The sequence below is a fragment of the Cryptomeria japonica genome, chromosome 7 (genome assembly GCF_030272615.1).
Source record: "Cryptomeria japonica chromosome 7, Sugi_1.0, whole genome shotgun sequence".
Taxonomy (NCBI): Eukaryota; Viridiplantae; Streptophyta; class Pinopsida; order Cupressales; family Cupressaceae; genus Cryptomeria; species Cryptomeria japonica.
In genome coordinates this window covers 113,225,145-113,243,232 of record NC_081411.1, presented here as the reverse complement: position 1 = coordinate 113,243,232, position 18,088 = coordinate 113,225,145, and the positions used below count along the sequence as shown (strand labels likewise).

The following is an 18,088-nucleotide window of genomic DNA, read 5'->3' as shown; positions in this document are numbered from 1 at the left end:
TCCTTAATAGCTATAAACCCTCATCCTTTTGCCTTTTTTTCTAAGTCTTAGTAGCAGTAGGATTGAAAAGGAACTCGTTGCAAAATTATTTCAAAAGAGAAAGTTACAAGTGTTAGCAATCAACAAAATCCTTTGATTGATTCATTCCTTGAACAATTACGTAAGTCCCCCTTGAGATTACCAACATATCACAACGAACCAATTGAAACCATCTGCATGAATCTGGAACCTTGGAGTTGTCTTTGTGATCACACAAGTCCATCTGTTTAGTACATAGAACATTTTCATCAAGATAGAACAGGATAGCTCTGGGTATTTTATTTTGAGTTGCATGTGCATAAAAAACACACCAACACTGACCCACCTCCATAGATGTCTTATCAACAAGTGTTGATGTAAGAGATTTGTTTACCAGATAGCAGGCATTGGCTACAACTTCAGCTCAAAACTTTTGTTCGAGGCCAACAACACTAAACATACTCCTAACCCTCTCCATCAACATCCTATTCATCCTCTCTGCAACTCCATCTTGTTGAGGGGTGTATGGAGTTGTCTTATGCCTCTCAATCCCATGGTCCTTAAGGAAACTGTTGAAATTTGCTAATAAAAACCCAACACCATTGTCAGGCCTCAAACATTTAACCTTTCGACTAGTCTGATTCTCAACAAGAGCCTTAAACTCCTTAAACCAAATAAAGACTTCAAATTTACTTCTAAGAAAATAAACAAATGCCTTTCTAATGTGGTCATCAATAAATGATACGAAATACAAAGATTTTGAAATCGAAGGAGCATTGACAGGGTCAAAAACATCAGAATGTATCAAGTCCAACAACCCAAAAGATTTGTGAGAACTTAAGAAAAATTGAAATTGGTTTTGTTTACCATAAATGCAATGTTCACTAAACTCAAACTCAAGATTACAATCTGCAAGCCCCTCTACGAGGCTTTGTTTTCAAGGTTTTGAGACCCTTCTCGCCAATTTGACCAAGTCTTTGGTGCCATAACATTATCTTCTCCGCTGGGAGTTTCATCTCCAAAGCATTGGCACCCTTACGTACCCAAAAAGCATGACCATCAGATGTAGAAGCTACAATCCTCTTCATAGCTTGATCTGACAATGAAGATGAGGAATCTAGAGCCGTCTTCTTGGACTCCCGAAAAGCACTATTGCACTATACAATGCATGCATCCAGCTTATAAAAGGTGCCTATCCGAACACCCTTAGCAAGCACTAAAGAGCCTCTAGTTATTTTGCATCCACCTTGTGAGAAAACAACCTACACACCCACATCACTCAACTTACAAAGAGTAGATTTCATGCCAAACCGGGGAGATGCATAACACCATCGATCCCCTTCACTCTACCATTAGGGAATATAATCTTGACTCTTCCACAACCAACAACCTTCAAATGAGAGTCATCACCAAGATACACCTTCCAACCATCATATTCTTCATACTTTGAAAACCAACCCCAATGTAAGGTCAAGTGAAAAGATGCACCTGAATCTATCAACCACACATCTTTTGATGCATGTGTTGCCAAGCCTATGACAAATGCTTTCCCATCATGCTAAGAGAATTTGTTTGAATTTGAATCAGAGGGTCTCTTCTTCCTTTTCTCCTCACAATCGTTTTGAAGTGATTGGTTTTGTTGCAGTTCCAACATTTTGCCTTGGACTTCCCAGGAGAAATCTCCCACGAGATTTGGATTTGCCTCTTTCATCTTTCTTGTCCTCCTTGCCTTTCTTTTTTGATCTACTACAAATTGCAAGAGCCTCCTTAGTTGTCTCAGAAGTCTTCCTTCACATCTCTTGAAAAGGCAACGATGATACCACCTCATCCATCTTAAACATGGTGGTTGTACTCCCAATAGCCACAACAAGGTGGTCACAAGAGTCAAGAAAAGAACATAACAGAAGCATGCAACGATCCGCCTCCTTGATCTTGTCACCAACATAATTTAACCGAGCAATAATCATGTTGAATGCATTGAGATGATCAGCAACAGATCCTTTAACAATAATCATATTGAATGTTTTGAGATGATCAACAATAGATCCTCCATCTTCCATCTTTAGAGAATACATCTTCCTTGGGAAAAGCTTGTTTACCTAGGAATTAGACTAATAAACATCTCCAAGCTTCTTCCAAAGTTCGTTTGCAGTCTTCTCTTCATGAACATTCAACAAAACGAAGTCCGCTAAACAAAGCCTTATGAGGCTCTTAGCTTTTTGATCCATTGTATCCCAAACATCCTATGTTGTGGTCTAAGGTTTTGTTCCAGATATTGCAGCCCATAGATCTCTATCCACGAACATATCTTCCATTCTCAACTTCCAAAGTTTGAAGTTGCTACCATTAAACTTCTCCATATCAACTTTTGTGGATGTGCTTGCCATCTTCTTTCTACAGCAAGATTTTGAAAATACTCTGCAAAAGCTCCCACTCAAATTGAAAAATCAATACAAAACACCCACTACCCAACAACGGAAACAAAACTATCCAGGCTCTAATACCAACTGAAAGGAAGATAAGGTGTCGAAAACGCTTCCTAACTCTAATCTAGTGGGGGTAGTGCAAATTGTCTTACAAAGCTTAACTATTATAGAAATAGAAACACATTCACAAGGAGATAATGAGCATGCATAAAGATATACAATAATGAACACAAGATATATAGTGGGGAAAACCCTTTAAAGAGAAAAACCCCACACTCCAAAAGCACAATTGTATAATTGGAAAAATAGTTACAATACAATAACAGTGAATTGCTTCTTGAACAAGAGTCTCCAACAATCAATCCAACAATGCTTTGAATGGATTTCAGCAACATAACACTTCACCTACAAATATTACATAACTAATGCTCTACAAGGCTACCTTTTATAGAGAAATAAAACAAAGAAAGAAGCATCTAGTCGAAACAAAAAGATAGGGTTGTGCAAAACATTTGGCCCTATTTTTTGGCCATCACAAAGCATGCAAATAACACATGTATATCTCCAAATGACTCCCCATTCAAAACTCCTAAGTTGGACACCCAAAATTTACCATTTGGAGGTATGACAAATGTTCTTATGCATCTTATAGCTGTCAAGAATTTCATAAATATTGTCATAATTGACAACACTTACATCTATTAGAGAATCTGTCATCACTGACTATTATTAGCACATTCTCTTAAAACCCATCATAACCCAATTTGTGCACCCACCTTCTCCATGCAAAAGGTATCTCCTGCCACTTGTCCAATTCATCATAGAATCCATCATAGCATGACACTTGTCAAGATCCTCAAAGTGGGATGCCTACCTCCACATGTGCAACATATGTGCCATATCGTCAATGTCAAGTTGGATGCCACCAAGCCTGTGGGTCTGTTGTGACCATTTCACACATCGCCCCATTAAAATGGGGACCCCCTCTTTTTTGCTCGGTTTTGCCTGTTCTTCTCTTTGCCTTTAGGATTTTGAGTAGGTGAGTGAGTCGTCTGGACTAGGGTTAAGCCTTAGGAGTTTCCTGTTGATATTTTCAAGACGCAGTCCAGTCAAATTTTGAAGATAATTAAGCATCCTCCCATAGATGGCAATTTTGAAATAAGATGAGTCTGTCTAGGTCCAGTCAGAATTTTGAGGGCAAGTTCAAATTTTACCTAAGTGTTAATGATGGAATTGTGCAATTTTTGTCTAGGTGAATTTTGACCAAATTTTGGAAGGTTTGATAATTGATCCCTGGCCTTGGAGATAACCTAATTATGCCTTGTAAAGTGACTGAAGACCTAAATTTTGGATACTTTGGCCTATAGAGGTAAAATCACTCCTGTCCCTCACCCAGGGACCAGGGCGAAATTGATATTTTATGCATCTTGGTTATTGACTTGTTTAAATTGTTTTATGCAGGGTCACCAGGAGATGCTATCGAACGTGAATCGAAGATTTTGAAGATTTTTTGAGACTCAAAAATGACAAGTTTTTTAAGGTTTAAGGCCAAATCGCTCCTGTCCTCCACTGAGGGACCAGGGTGAAATGAGGGCATTTTTGGCCTTAGTTGATCAAATTAAAGCATCAAGGATGCAATAAGAGATGAAATCAACATAATGGAGTATCTAGACTTAGTCGTTTGCAACAAAAAGTTGAACATTGGACCTTAAGGACAAAAATCGCTCCTGTCCCTCATTGAAGGACCGGAGCTTGTTTCTCAAAGTTGCGCTGTCCTTCCAAGACCAAGACTTTTTTTTGATTGAAAGAGATCAAGGAGGGCATGTTTTGTCCATTGAATATAATTTGAAGAAATTGGCAAACAAGAAAATGTGCTAAAATGACAAAATCGCTCCTATCCCTCACTGAAGGACCGGAGCTTGAACTCCAAGTTTGCCTTATCCTTGCAAGATTTAAATGATTTCGTGATTTGAGAAGGCCAAGGAAAGTGCATTTTTCTCATTGAATATAATTTGAATAGACCGCGAAAGAGAAAATCTACCCAAGACACAAGTTCGTTCCTGTCCCTCTCCCAGGGACCAGGGCGATTTTCAAATGAAGCTCCTGTCCCTCTCCCAGGGACTAGAGTGATTTTCTCAAAAGACAAGTTTTTGGCGAAGGTGAAGTAAGTTTTAAGTTTGGGATAAATAAAGGAAGGCTTGATCGCCCCATTGAAGATAATTTTGAAGATTGCAAAGCCCAAGTGAAACCTATTTTACCCAAGGCGCTCCTGTCCCTCTCCCAGGGACCAGGGCGAAAAATGTATTATCAAGACTTCCCTTCCAAGTTTGGTTGAGTCCAAGTCAAGACACGAAGTCAAAATGATGTTTGGAATGCTTTAAGGGAAAACAAAGTTGCAAAGACCGCAAGACTGGATGAGTAATGGCCAAGGCGCTCTTGTCCCTCACCAAGGGACCAGAGCGAAATATTCAAGTATGCCTAGTTTTAAGGTGCCTCTTTCATTTCAAACGTTCAAGATGGAGTAAGAAACAATGTTTTACGCCTTGAAGAGAATTTGATGTTGATATGATTAAGATTTTGTGCCATAAATGCAAAATCGCTCCTGTCCTACGCTGGAGGACCAGGGCGATTTCTATAAAAACAATCATTCCTTTCCAAAACTACGCCAAGGCAAGGTCATGTAAGGTCCAAAATGTCTTGAGGAAGATGATGAAAAAAGAGTTAACGTCAAAAGTCGACAATTTTGAGCTCAAGTGTAAAATTCGCTCCTGTCCTTTAGTCAAGGACCAGGGCGAATATCCTTAGAAGAACTCAATTGGTATTGAAAAAAAATGAGTTTGGCGCACATAAAGTAAACAAGGAAGATCATCAATCGCCCTCACAACTCGATTTGGCAATTTGGAAAATGAAGACCAAAGGCAAGAAGTAAAGTTCACTCCTGTCCCTCACCAAGGGACTAGGGCGAAAATCTCCAGAATATCAAGTTTGCTTTACAAAGGATGAGTTAAACATGCGTAGAACAAACAAAGATGATCATTCCTTACCTCGCAAGTTGATTTGATGATTTAAAAGACAAGGGCCAAGGAAGAAAAGCAAAAATCGCTCCTGTCCTTCAGTCAAGGACCAGGGCGAAAATGGTTTAAAAGGCATTCATTCCAAAGAGGGAATAGATTAAACTCAAAATGCCAAGCGAGAACCCCATTTTGGACGTAAAGGATGAAGTTTCAAACGTAAAAAATGAAAGAGGGAGGACCAAAATGAATGGGCGCTCCTATCCCTCTCCCAGGGACTAGAGCGATATTGGTTAATGTCCCAAATTCCTCCCATGCTTAAGCGCCAATATCTTCGAATTACATTAAAATGCTAATTTCGATAAAACTTTGAAATATTTAATTAAATTGGCATTTAAAAATAGCACATAAGGCATTTAATAATTAATTTAGCCTTTTAAAAAAAAAATCGAAATTATTAATTACAAAGGCATTTAAATTAATTAATTATTAAATTAAATAAAAAAGAGAGCGCTTGGGGTTTTATTTTTATACTTTTATAAAGGTCGGCCTCCTTTTTATTTAATTTTTTGTTTATTTTGGCCTTATTTCCAAAAGTCGGCCTATGGGAGAGTGTAATGGTGAGCGCTTATATAAGAAGGGGTACTTTGAAGCATTTTAAACCATCATTCAATCATTGTTACATGTGATTTTGGAGAAGCAATAGAGGGAGCGAATTTTGATCCAATAGAGGAGCGAAATTTCAATCCAAGGAAGAGTGTGAACTTTATTGGAGGTTAGAGGAGGAGCAAATTTTCCCTTAAGGCGTTGAAGACCCCAAAGGTGGTGAAGTTGATGAAGGAGGTGCATTTGCTAGAAGAAGCTCATGTTGAAGACTTCGATCTTCATTTTTGCCTAGCAAATTTCCTAATTTTGCATCTTTTTTTTAGAGCGAGTTCTCAAGGAAAGGTATGGCAAGATCTACCTTGTCCCAATTTTGAATTTTGAATCGTCCTAGCCTCAATTTTGAATTTTGAATCTTGAATTCCAAATTGCATCATTATATTTAGGAAATGAGAATTCAAAGATTTATCATGAAGTTTCCTAAATTCAAACTTTAATCTAGTCTATATTTCTACATTGCAAAATCTGTTACTCATTATGAAATGTTGTGTAGGTGTCACGATGGCGACCCCAAAGGCAGGAGCATCCACCAGTCGTCCAGCCCTCATGAAGGAAGATCAAAAGAACGAAGAATTGGAGACCAAGATCATGTCGAAGTGGAGCAACATTGGAGATACCAACTTGGGAAACTTCAGTGTGTAGAAGTTTCGAGAGGTCCCTTACATTGGCAAGCCATCACCTGTTGCCAGGAGAATAATTGAAAGTGGCATTATCAAGGCGTCCGGCTTCCCTCCAGCAATCTAGTGCCATGAGTTGATGATCGAATGTGCTCGCCATTATGATCCACAGTCAAGATCGATCGTGTCCAAGGAAGGAAACACTTTGGCTTATCTTTCAGAGGAGGCTATAAGTGAGGCTTTCCATCTTCTGGAGCACATAGATATGATTTACAAAAGCTTAGAAGGGGCCAGGTCCATGTATGAAGATGATCCAGACACTTGCTTGAGCATCATCAACAAGAATTGGTTACTCAAGAGTCGTCCTCGCCTGAGCAAGATTCCCAACACACCACACAGAATCGACTTCCAGGAGGAGTACAGAGATTTGATAACGTTACTCAACCGAGTCGCAGGAGCTCCTCAAGCCTTCTATTTTGAGAAGTGGATGTTCTACTTCATCCAAGTGATAGTTCAAGGAAAAGGAACAATTCATTGGGCCAGAATGATTAGCCATTGCTTGGACGTATAGTTAAGAAGACTGAAGGCTACCAAGTCCTTCCACATGAGTTCATACATCATATATGCCTTGATCAGGAGTTTTGAATATGCAGGACTACCTCACAGAGGAGTGATCGAAAGAGGGCCCAGGGAAGTCAGAGTTTGTGATTCCTATGTTCATTTGCATCATCCACCGAGAAGTGACTACAAGTTAGTCAATGATACCTTCACGATGAACATCACCAGGACATTGCAAGGCGGGATTCACAATCGGCTATCTCAGGACGCACAAGAGCTTGTAAAGAGGTATGGTGCTTGGTTCATCCAATTCCAAAAATTTACTTATATCAGAGTTCATGGATGTCCTTCACCTCCCCACATGTTGCCGAGATATCCGATAGACAGAATACTGTTACTTGAGGTAACTAGACAGTTGGCAGCTTATGCGAAGGCATTCAGACACCGACATGGAAATGGAGTTCCTGTGCCAATCATACTAGGAAATTCAATTGAGGTATGTCCTAATGCTCTAGCCATGGATGATGCAGAAAAGGAGTTGGCCTTATATTCATTTTCATTCTTTGCTTTGAGAGAGACTTTTGATCCTTATGGGTATATAGAGGAGACAGTCGATAGAAAGTACAAGCATGAGTTTCAGATAGAGGACTTTTTGATGAATCTCTCAGATGATTTTGAGGTAAAAAGAAAGATGCATTCCAGATTGCCTTTAGACTTCATCAGGAAATGCAAAATTTACAGAGTGGCCGACCAAGCTCAGGATAGTGGCAGACATCTCCAATCATCCTATGACCGAGAAAGCAAAGCAGTAAGGATCGATTGGAATGAACCTGAGATTTTGGATCTAGATGCTTTGATGGCTCCAATTTTGTCTTGTACTCACAGATGGGTTGATGTGCAACATCAAAAGTTGAGAGAGCAGGGCATATCTATGACTTTTACTTTGGAGGAAAGGCCAGGAGAAGGAGGAGTAAGTGTAAGTGAAGGTAATCCTCATCCCAAAAGCATGAGCGAAGGCAATCTTCGAAGCACAAGTGAAGGCAATCCCCATCCTAGAGGCTCGAAGAGGAAAGAAAGACCTGAGAAAAGAGAATCCTCCAAGAAGAAGAAAGAAGCCAATCGAGACTGTTCATTCGGCACATCTTCTCGACAAGAGAAGAGGACACTTGAAATGGAGGAATCTATGGAATCAATGGTACAGAACGATAAACATGAAGAAGGACAGGCCCCTCAACATTCATCAAGTCAGTCCCTCCAATTCAATGAGCTACATGAAGACAAGAATGATGACGAAGTGACATCTCCTCTCAGAGAAGAAGAAACATTGCCTAAGGAGATACAAGTTAGGGAAACAAGGTCTGCCATTCTAGATTGGTTGAAAGAGAGACTAACAAGGGTGATTGTGATCAAGGACGAAGATAATGTGATTGATTTAGAAAGCCTTGTTGGAAATTCTCAGGAAGTGACAGAAAAGAGGAAGGCCACTAAGATGTCCAAGATGATTAGAGATGAGACAGGATCCAGGAAATTGCAGATAGCTACACCAACAGTGGACAAGTATGAAGGTGAAATCCTTGCAGAGGAATATGATGTAGAAACATTTGAGCTTGGTCCACTCACAGCTGAGCAGACACTGGATGAGGCCACTGATTCATTTGAGGCACTTAAGGACAAGCTTAAGGAAGAAATGGAAAAGAATAGAAAGCTTGAGAGAGAGGTCGGTGCTTGGAGAGTCTACTTTAGCCATCTCAATCAGCCTTTGAGGTGTCAGGATCCAGCAGTATCTCCTGTACAGGCACTTCCCCTTGAATCAGTTGGTGAGGCTGAGAGACTCAGGAGTTTGATCCAGCTTATGAGCTCTTGGATTGACAAATCCCATATAGTTGCTATCAAATTTGCAACAAGAATGATGCAGACCATTCACAGAGCTATCCAGGTCCTTGAGATCATCCACAACCTAATGATAATGGTAGCCGCCTTTGCTCATACTAAGGATGATATCATCCCTGTCCTGCAAGTAATCAGACAAACATTAAGGAAGATCCTAGCACAAGAGAAAATAATGGATGGAGGATCTCATAGTTTACTCCAATGGTCAACTTTACTTCAGATGAAGTTCGTTCTTTTGAGGACATCAGTAACAAATGCAATCAAGTCGAAGAGATTATCCATCCGATCTAGGACAAGGTGTTTGAAGTATTATGTACTATTCTTGGCAGGAGGATCGAAGTTGAGACAGATGTGGATTTGCAAGAATTAGAAGAAACAGTCAAGGTCATCTTTTGCAAAGATGAGAATGTTATTATAGATGAGCAACGGGATCAAATGTTTGCTACCATGCTCCTGATTGAGAAAATTAAAGAACTTGAACCTGGATGGGACATTGCTCTTCTCAAGGCTTTCGATCAGGTCATCCACTTGGAGGAACGAATGAGGAATCTTCCCGAGATTCCAATTGCTAAGATCGAAGGAATCGTGTCTAGATTCATTGCATATGCTAAAAAGGAGCATTGGAAAGGGAATAAGATTCTAGAAGAAAAGTTGTTATAGATGATGTGGCACCTTAATTGTCATTGGTCTATGTCTCCTAGATTTTTGTGCCAAATTAAATATTTGGCTATGCATTTAATATTGTTCAATAAAAAGGGGGCTATTTGTAATAAACCCTAATTAGGGTTTAGGTGTCATAATCTTGGCCATTGATCTTCTTTTGATCTGGACCGTTCATTGTAATTGAGGATGCTATATATACCCTCACTCCTTTTCATTTTGTCATATAGGAGAAATTAGAAATATAGAGATTAGAGGATTTGCAGTTAGAGTTTAGAGCTTTTTGAGAAGCAAGTTATTTTGTAGCAAGATTGAGCTTTGAAGAAGGAATTTCAAGCAATTGTTGTTTATGATGGCTTTGAGATCAATAAAATATTGAAGTTATGGTGTTTTATTGCAATTCTTGTGGTTATCTTCATGGTTTTTTACTTTCTTGAATCATTCTCAGTCAAAGTAGTATTTAAGTTTGAAGGACTAAGTGTTGGGCTTGATCTTTGGTGAGATTCACATTCCAAACCACTAGCTTCTTACTTATTGTAAGGACGCCTTGTGTGGTCGACTAGAAATATTTGGATTGCATAAACCTTCATTCATTATTGAGTCATTGATATGTACCTTCATGGTAGTGCCTATGGTTCTTGATGATTTGAAAAAAATCATTACTCACCTTAGAAGATCGCATTAGTTTCAGTAAAGTTGTAATTCCTTGGCGATACTGAAGTTGGTAGAATCTTGCCAAGTCTAGCCTACGTTGGGTCATTCTTAGGATTAGATTAGAATTTATCCCTTGCAAACCTTACCCTTTTGATCTTTTTTTCGGAATTCATTAGTATTAGGAAATCTTGTTCCTACAATTCGAATACGTAAGTCCCCTTGATGAAACAACAATCACAATGACCACTGGTGCTTATCCACACGTAGAGACCCTATATAAAAGAACATTGGAGTCACCCTGATTGATCCTTTTCTGCGACATCTTCAACAATCAGAGGCTTTATTCAAGAGAGGATAAGGTACCCTTGGGTATTTTATTCTGTGTTAGGCTCTATACAAAATACACGTCAACAGGGTCCCACTAGATGACTAGACATTTGTAGGCAATTAATAAAGTAAAATAATAAATAAATATAACAAAAACAATCTTAGGATTTGCAAAGGTTGAGACACCTTAATCTTTTCGGGATCAACTTTCACACCTCCAAAACTAATGATATGGCCAAGGTAGAGAAGCTCTGTCATGCAAAAAATCATACAGACTCCTTGGTGCATGATGACTCACTCCCTAATATACTCAAAAAATCATCCAAATGCCTCATGTGTTCTTCCCAAGTTTTGCTAAAAATTGGGATATCATTAGAAAATATTAAAGCAAACTTATTTGTTTTCAAATCACCACCTTGCATCCCTCTAAGCACTATATTCTTCCCATTACACTCAAATCTCATCTCCATAGCCTGCAAATTCATCGCGAACTCCACAAGTTTCCTCATTCAATGCATTTCTAGGACCACATCAATATCCCCTATATTCACTACATAGACATCATCTTCCAATTTATACTCCCCCAAATGTATGCACAAATTAGAAATCTTGCGAATACAAATGAGCCTATACCCACTGCTACCATTACCTTGAACCCCTCAAATTCTTTTGTTTGGAGTGCTCTCTTGGCCACAAGGCCCTTATCAATGAAATTGTGGGTAGCACTTGTGTCAATAAGAGTTATTATTTGTTGCCCCAATAGAACATCTCTAACCTTAAATGAAATTTTGTTGTCTTACAATTGCTATGTCATGTAAAAATTGTTAAACATGATGAATTTCCAATATTAGTCTGCAATAAGATCATTCAAAATTGCAGCTTGCAAACTGTTTGTCTGTTTGTTAAAATGCTTAGAGATAACTCTAAAACCCAAGATAGAAAATAGTTAGGATATTATAGTGCTTCTCAGTGATTTCTATTTGTAGAATGAATGAAGTTATTGTTCATGGGTCGGAATCAGACAGTATGATCCACATGTCACTTCCAGCACATTCCATTAGAACTAAACATCAATTAGACACTACATTAAGGCATCATAATCATAACATTTTCTTAAGACCTGATCATTCCTGAAGAAAGGGAAGTTGGAAACAGTGTGGTAGTTCCAATGGGACTGGTATATTTCAAGTCTCCAAAATTTAATTAGTTTTTTCAATGGCAAACCATTATTTGTCCTCGACTCCAAGTAACTATGCTTAGATGTCTAACATTTGTCCTACAATAACTGAATTAGGATGACTTCAAATGGACTGGTTAAAAGTGCTTTTAGAAAACAAATCCATGCAAACTTATCCCTAAAAAAATTTGAAATTTATTGTGAAAAATAAAATATTACTCCATCCTCCAGATCAGTACTACATTCGAGGGATATCAGATGAGTATTCATACATTATTTCAAACTAATCAATGGAATTTGTTTTCAAGTTCCAACCTATATTCCACCAAGTTTCCAAAATACAAATAGAAGGGGATGACTATTAAAAAAAAGAAAATTTAAAAATATAGAAAATTTCAAATATTCATTTGATAACATAATAGAGAATTCATCATATATATTATAGAAACTTAATACATAACATTAGAGTTGAATAGAGATTTCGCATGAGAGCTGGCAAACAAATCAACAAAATTCAATTGCTTCATTGTCAATGTGCATATATATGATATAAAAATTACAACAAAATGCCCAAAGGTTGTAAAAGTTTAAACTAAAAAATGACAAAAACATAGAAAATGTGTTGTTGCCTCTAATCAACAGCTGCTCACATTGCATCAAAATTGGAGTCTAAGTCTAAGTCACTGCCACTATGAGGGGTTGCCTCCTCCAATGGAACTCTAACCAATCCCTCTTGTATCTCCTCATCAACCTATGTAGCATCTTCTAGATCAACATCCCAATGTGGGATTGATGTCTAATGATACTAAAGACTATGTTGATCTTAAAGTCACAAGGCACTATGTACCAGTGAAGCAACAATCGTCAAAAATTCATGATTATAACCGATTAATCAGGAATCGTCCATGTCGTCGATTTTTCCCCCCAATTTTTTGAAAACATTGTGTATTTTTTATCAACAACCTTCAACGATTTCTTCAGCGTTTAATCATGATTAAACAATCCGATTAATCGGGTATAAAAAATTGTGTCTAAAGAGCCCTAAAATCGACGCTAAGACCCCAAAAAAACTTGCAAAGTGGGAAAAGAACCCTGCGAACTGCCTATATAGCAGCTCACGCGACATTATTTCAACACCTGCTCAAGAAACAACCAAAAATCGCGTGAAAGGAAGGCGTAACAAGTTCCTACAGGTTGCAAATTTGGTATTGCATATCTGCAAATATCGGGTATTAATCGTATTAATTAGCAACAGGTATTCGCATATATTAACTACTCGTATTAGATATACCAGTTGCATCCACAAATTAAATGTAATAGGTATGTCTTTATATTATAATCGTATTAACTAGCATTTCATTATATTTATTATTATTTATTAATGTTACTATCGATTAGTTAGCATTTCATTATATTTATTATGTATTTATTTATTCAGGAAAAAGTATTTGTGGCCAAGTAAATTTTTTTTAAATGTAAATTTTATTGTTTATTATATTTTTATGTTGACCAAATTGTAGGTGATGGCCCAGACGTCCCCTAGCCATACCCTATCATTCCCTAGCATTTCTTCTCCAAAAAATGTCATCCATAAAACATTTTTGGTTTTTTAAAAATCAAGGACGAGGTGGGGACATTTCTTCCCCATCTCTACATCCAAGAAATGTCCCCTATAGGGGATAGGTCCAAATTTTGTAGGGAACAGGTCCCCAGGGAACATAGATTTTTCCACCATTCTTACTGAATAAGAGGGATTATAATTCACTTGGTATAAAGTAAACATCAAAACTATTCCCAATCATTATACAGATAAATTCAAAGAATTAGTGATGTGAATAATATAACTATCAAACACTGCCATGTTGACTAGGTTAATTGTCCTTTTGCAGGTTATGCTATAAGACCAAATAATATTAAAAGATTTAAAGCTGTCAGAATTGCCAGTAATTATAAGAAGGGCTCAAATACAAAGTTTAGCCTTCAAAAAGATGAATAGACAAAGTCCAAAGCAGTAATCTTTTGGATTCTATAATGAGAATAAGCCATCATACTAGGTGAGAATTTGCTGACAAGAAAGGCACTCCAATAGAATATGTGAATGCAACACTCGTAAAAAAAATTAGGACAGAGACAATTCTCACAGACATAGCTCACCCAAATGTAGCCATGTAAAATCTCAAGTGTTACTTGTGAAAATTATCAGTATATATACCACAGACAATAAACAAGAAGTAAATACATTCTACAAAATCCATTTGATGAAAAGAAAGCATAGATGGCTGAAACGAAAACGAAAAAAAAATTCTTGTTATAAATGTTAAAGATGACTTAAGCTAAGAGTATATGATTGAGGAAACTCTAGTGCTTTGAGATGGAAAACTACAAATTACATTATATGATTGTACAAATCAAAGGTATGTTTTAGTTTCCTAAAGGTTCTTTGCTAATAATTATAGAATTAACTACATAGATATATCTGTGAAGGGTGTAATCTTGCATATTCTCTCTGCTTTGAAAACAGAGGCTACTAGATATTTTCTGAGGGCAGAATGAAGCATAAGCACATTTCAACCTTTAAGAATATCAAGAACGCCCAAAAATCAAAGGTAGCCAACAATAATATAACATTGTTCCTCATATCCCAGCTATGAGAGAATCCTAACTTGTTACAGCCATGGCAAACTGATTCTCACTTTCAAAGCAAGGTGACAACTTATGATCACATTTTATCCTTTGCCTATGTGAGCAATCTATAGTGACATATTTGTTTCATTCTTTATGTGTCAGTTTGCTGAGTTTCGTTAGATAACTTCTGTAAAATTAAAGTCTATAACTATAAGTATTAATACACGAGAGACAAATCACCACTTTCCATCCATCAGGATCAAGGAAAGAAGTAACTTTAGTATGGATCCCAGGTATTGGTCCCGGTTCCCGGGTTACTTTCCCACCAAGTTTCTCTGTAACTATACAAATAGCCTCTGCACTCTTGTATACATCATCTGTGCCAAGTGCTATCTACAAAGACAAATTCCAAAATTTCATTATTAAAAGAACAAGGATAGCCTCCAAAAACAGGATGACTCGCAATTTTCTATAATATGCTCTTACTTGTGCATATCCATTGCCTTTGGTATATTCAGTAACACCATAATTATATATTAGCTCCAACACAGTTGTCTCTTCCTCTTTGGCATATCCCAACATTGCTACTGTATACTGCAAGGCATTAAATTCCAGTAAGGCCATTTACCAAAGAAAAAGAAAAGGGAAACCCAACATGTTTATTAAATACTAACAGGGTTACTTTATTATATTCAAAGAGAATGCAGACTATGCACAGAAAAGTCCTAGTTACCTTGTAGTCAGGGTTATCCTTTTTCCTCAAGAGTTTCATTCCACAAGCCTAGGTGGAGAACACAGATAGAACAATAAATATTTCTGAACATCTGCTGTATAAATTAGATTAAGAACTCGAGATATTATCTACTTATTAACTCTGAAAAATAACTTTGTACAGTGAATTGAAACAATGGCAGATTGCTGAAGTTCAGAAAGTTAAGAATATTATAACAATATTATCCTATCAAGGAAAAACCTTGTAATCATGAGCAAAATGTCATTAATCAAAAGATACAGTGAAACTGATTAACAGAAAATCTTTTATCGTTTGTTTACCGAGATAAAAAATTGATTTCTCTAGAGAACAAGGAATGGGGCCAAACAGGCTTGCTTTCGTGAACAAAATTGATAATTGTTCAAAGAGCAACCAACAACACATGTTCTGAAGGAAGAGCTTGAGATTAAAAAAATTAGCGAGTACTACCATACCACAATATTGTTATCTTGCAGAGTGGGATGTGCCTTAAGTTTGTAAATTCCATTACTTTACTTGAAAGGAGCATGAATCTTGGGTTTTAAGAACTTATAAATGGCATCAGAACTACCAGCAGCATAACAACAGCAATAGATTGTATTAATTCAGAGAATTTCACAAAGACATTATATCAGGAAATGGTATGGTGTCCTGATGGAATTTTGTTTAATGTTGAATATGGTTCCTCATCAAACAAACATACAAATCAACCAATGCAGATGATTTCACAGAAAAGTCATTTTCAGTAGGGTGGCACAGTAAAAGGCATTAAGCATTCATCTGCAATCCAATGACAAGCAATCCCATCTTCTCTGATACACTAGTTTCGCTCCAGAGTCTATTTATTGCATCCTCAATGTGCTGCCTCAGAAACATTTTCTTACTTTTTCATAAAATGCGATGGACTGATCAAGATCTCCAATACGAAGCACGACTTGACACAGCAGTTCTGGAGTCGGGCCCCTTTGAATAAGCTGGAACAAATAACCATCTGGATCCTGCACATATGCTACAACTGTTGTACCCCCTTCTGCAGGGCCTGGTTCTCTTGTGACTTTTCCTCCCTTTGCTCGGATATCCTCAACCAGCTTGTATACCTAGAGCACAATGAAACTTTGGGCATGCCTCATTGACACCACAAGATAGGTTGACAATGGAAGAGAAAAACATTCTTAACTTTTAAGCTGCCAGCTTTCCACAGCCATATCTAATAAATTTATATGTTGTAAAAGGATACCTACATCTTCAGTTGCAATTGAAAAGACTCCAAACCCTGTGCCAATGTCATACTTGTCAACTCCATAATCTGTCAGGATAAGAAAACCCTGTAATGAGTGGGAATTCTAGCAGCACCTTCCTAGAGATATACCAAATAAGAGAAACTAGATACTGCTGCAATACAAATGTATAACAGACCCTTAAGAAATCAAAAATAATGAAAATTGGACCTTTAAGCTTTGGTTTTTACTGCATGGATAGAAAAAGATAAAAACATAAGATATTATAAAACCAACTAAAGAAGCTTATGCCTTAATACTACATAATTGTGCATTTCTTGGCAGCAATGCTCCTTACTGGAAGTCAGTTCCAAGACAAAATGGGACTCCTCAGGTCCAAATCCAAGAAAAGCATTTGAATACTTTTCCTCTGGAATGTCTCTTTGTCTTAGTAATTTCATCCCAAAGCACTCAGTGTAGAATCTGAATCCAATTCCAAAAGCTTGTCAAATTAAAATCCATTTATAAATGGCATCATTTCACATAACAACAGATCAGATAATTCATATAAGTCTAGTATACTTGATAGTTCTCTCGAGGTTTCCAACTCGATAAACAGCATGGAGAAAGCGGCGGTTGTCATTTTGCACCCATTCCAATACATTCTGAGATGATTCTTCCGAAGCCATCCTTCAAAGTGAATATACTCAGACTATTAAAACTTCTGGAAATAAAAAATCTCCCTGCAGTATTGGGCATAAAGTCAATATTATATTTTATATTTCTTCAACCAGCATGAAAATGTCATTCTCAGCACACCACGGGGGTATATAAAGAAACATCTCTAGAAGTAGTAAAAACCTATATTTGTATCATCATTCTTGTAACCTATAGACAAAAGCACACACGTCAATTGTTAAGATTTATCTTAATCATAAAAATTAGCAGAGATCTTTCAGGTCATGTTGGTCTTCAAATATTTGATCAGAAATTGCTATGATTATTAAGCTAAGCTTTATGTGAGAAATCACTGCAATAAGCATGCTTACTACGGATAACAGCACAAAACTTTGTTAATGAGATCACATAATCTTCTTGAATTAATTTCATTCCCTTGTTTCTAAAATGTCATAATAGCCATTTTCGGGCATAATATTGTGTGCTACTCAAGCAAGTAAGTCCATTTAAATATCCTACACAGGCAAATAGGAATCCTGGAAAGGGGCTGGCACCCCTTCAATTAACAGAGAAAGAGAATCATGACTATCCTGTTTTAAAGACTATCATGTTTTATCTTGCACAATACATCATAAGATATCCTGAATGAATCAATTATATGGTAAATCTATATGTTCAGTGTTATATCTGTATGTATTGATGAGAAATAATCTTATTTTTATGCTCATGATTTTAATTGGTGGGTCCTCCAACCTCCTCTCAGTGCTCCTAGAGTCTGGTAATCAAATCTAACATGCAAATCTTCAGTACTCCCAA

The 18,088-nt window shown here is 37.2% G+C and overlaps 1 protein-coding gene across 1 annotated transcript; it reads right to left on the bottom strand.

Annotated features, from left to right (window-relative positions):
* Window positions 1–920: 920 nt before the first annotated feature.
* On the bottom strand, window positions 921–17,334 carry LOC131856493 (lactoylglutathione lyase-like). Its single transcript, XM_059208287.1, has 8 exons — window positions 17,177–17,334; window positions 16,953–17,077; window positions 16,619–16,683; window positions 16,262–16,474; window positions 15,360–15,407; window positions 15,113–15,220; window positions 14,867–15,019; window positions 921–1,175 (listed from the first exon to the last, which is right to left on the bottom strand). The coding sequence occupies exons 1-8, from the start codon at window positions 17,281–17,283 to the stop codon at window positions 921–923; spliced, it is 1,074 nt and encodes a 357-aa protein (XP_059064270.1). The 5' UTR covers window positions 17,284–17,334.
* Between the last annotated feature and the right edge of the window lie 754 nt (window positions 17,335–18,088).